This window comes from Corvus brachyrhynchos, unplaced genomic scaffold (genome assembly GCF_000691975.1).
Source record: "Corvus brachyrhynchos isolate BGI_N302 unplaced genomic scaffold, ASM69197v1 C11833851, whole genome shotgun sequence".
In the NCBI taxonomy this organism is placed as follows: Eukaryota; Metazoa; Chordata; class Aves; order Passeriformes; family Corvidae; genus Corvus; species Corvus brachyrhynchos.
This window is the reverse complement of record NW_008245655.1, coordinates 1-1,180: the sequence shown is the minus strand read 5'-3', so window position 1 is coordinate 1,180 and position 1,180 is coordinate 1. Positions and strand designations below refer to the sequence as shown.

At 45.1% G+C, this 1,180-nt stretch overlaps 1 protein-coding gene across 1 annotated transcript; it reads left to right on the top strand.

Annotated features, from left to right (window-relative positions):
* The first annotated feature begins 18 nt into the window (after positions 1 to 18).
* On the top strand, positions 19 to 1,154 carry LOC108449432 (coagulation factor X-like). Its single transcript, XM_017745373.1, has 2 exons — positions 19 to 344; positions 913 to 1,154. Exons 1-2 carry the CDS (start codon positions 137 to 139, stop codon positions 1,131 to 1,133), a joined length of 429 nt encoding a protein of 142 aa, XP_017600862.1. The 5' UTR covers positions 19 to 136; the 3' UTR covers positions 1,134 to 1,154.
* Positions 1,155 to 1,180: the final 26 nt, after the last annotated feature.

The following is a 1,180-nucleotide window of genomic DNA, read 5'->3' as shown; positions in this document are numbered from 1 at the left end:
TAGAGTGGCCACCAAAAAGAGATTGCAAAACTGAGGATATGTAGATGAATCTTTGCAGGTTAGGAATGATTGCATTTATACTGTTTGTTCCATCTGGAATGTGGCAGCTCACAGGACCTATCTTTTAAAAGGAAGGATGAAAGATGGCTTAAGAAAACTAACAGCCCTTCCGTGTTCACTGAAAATGCTTGCACACCTACAACAATTTGGGTTTTGGTTTGTTTTTGTAGATGGGAACCAGTGCAGCTCAAATCCTTGTCACTATGGTGGCCACTGTAAAGATGGAATTGGTTCCTACACCTGCTCATGCTTGGATGGTTATCAAGGCAAGAATTGTGAATTTGGTAAGTTTCTGCTTTAGAGAACTGTGGCGGTGAACTTCCCAGGGAGCTTTACAAGGAAGCATGTTTTGCATGGAGATCCTTCCTGAGTCTCGCTTGTGTGGCATAGAGCTACCACCATGACATTGCCACTGGAGGGGGTATCATTAGCCCAGAAGTAAGAGTGGGAGTGTGGAACTGAAGTTCAGTCCCAGGACCAAGGTGGGTGATGAGGAGTTGAGTTTTTTAGGGCAGGAGGGAGGAATCGTGTGAGGATTTACACGATTGTGTTCTCTGTTAGTGGTTTGTTCATTCTTCCCCTGACAATTTGTCTCTGCTTTTCTAAGCTCACCATGCCATGGCCACTGAGCCCACTTGGACTCGGCAAGTACTTTCTGTGTGCTGGAGGTGGCTGCTTTGTAAGGCACAAGCTGATGTTCAGCGCTCACATTATTCCTGAAAGGTGCTTCAGGTGCTTGGCAGATGGAGATAAAGATCCCTTTTAAAGAGTGTGTTTTGTTTTGGGGAACTCCCAGACCTTCTGTGAAGTCAGTGTTTATGTACACCTTTTCTCCCACCATCTCTTTTATAGTCATACCAAAGTTCTGCAGAATAAACAACGGAGACTGTGAGCAGTTCTGCACTGTCAAAAGAGATGGGCCGAAGGATGTATTGTGTTCCTGTGCAGATGGGTATGTTCTAGCAGAGGATGGCAAACACTGTGTCTCAAAAGGTAAGAAGCCACGAGATAAACCAATAGCAATGGTGGTGAGGCTTCTTTCAGTGTTGAGGGATGTCTCGATTCACAGCTGAAGAATGTCTTTTGAACCACCAGTATCCTACATGACACAGACTCAGCA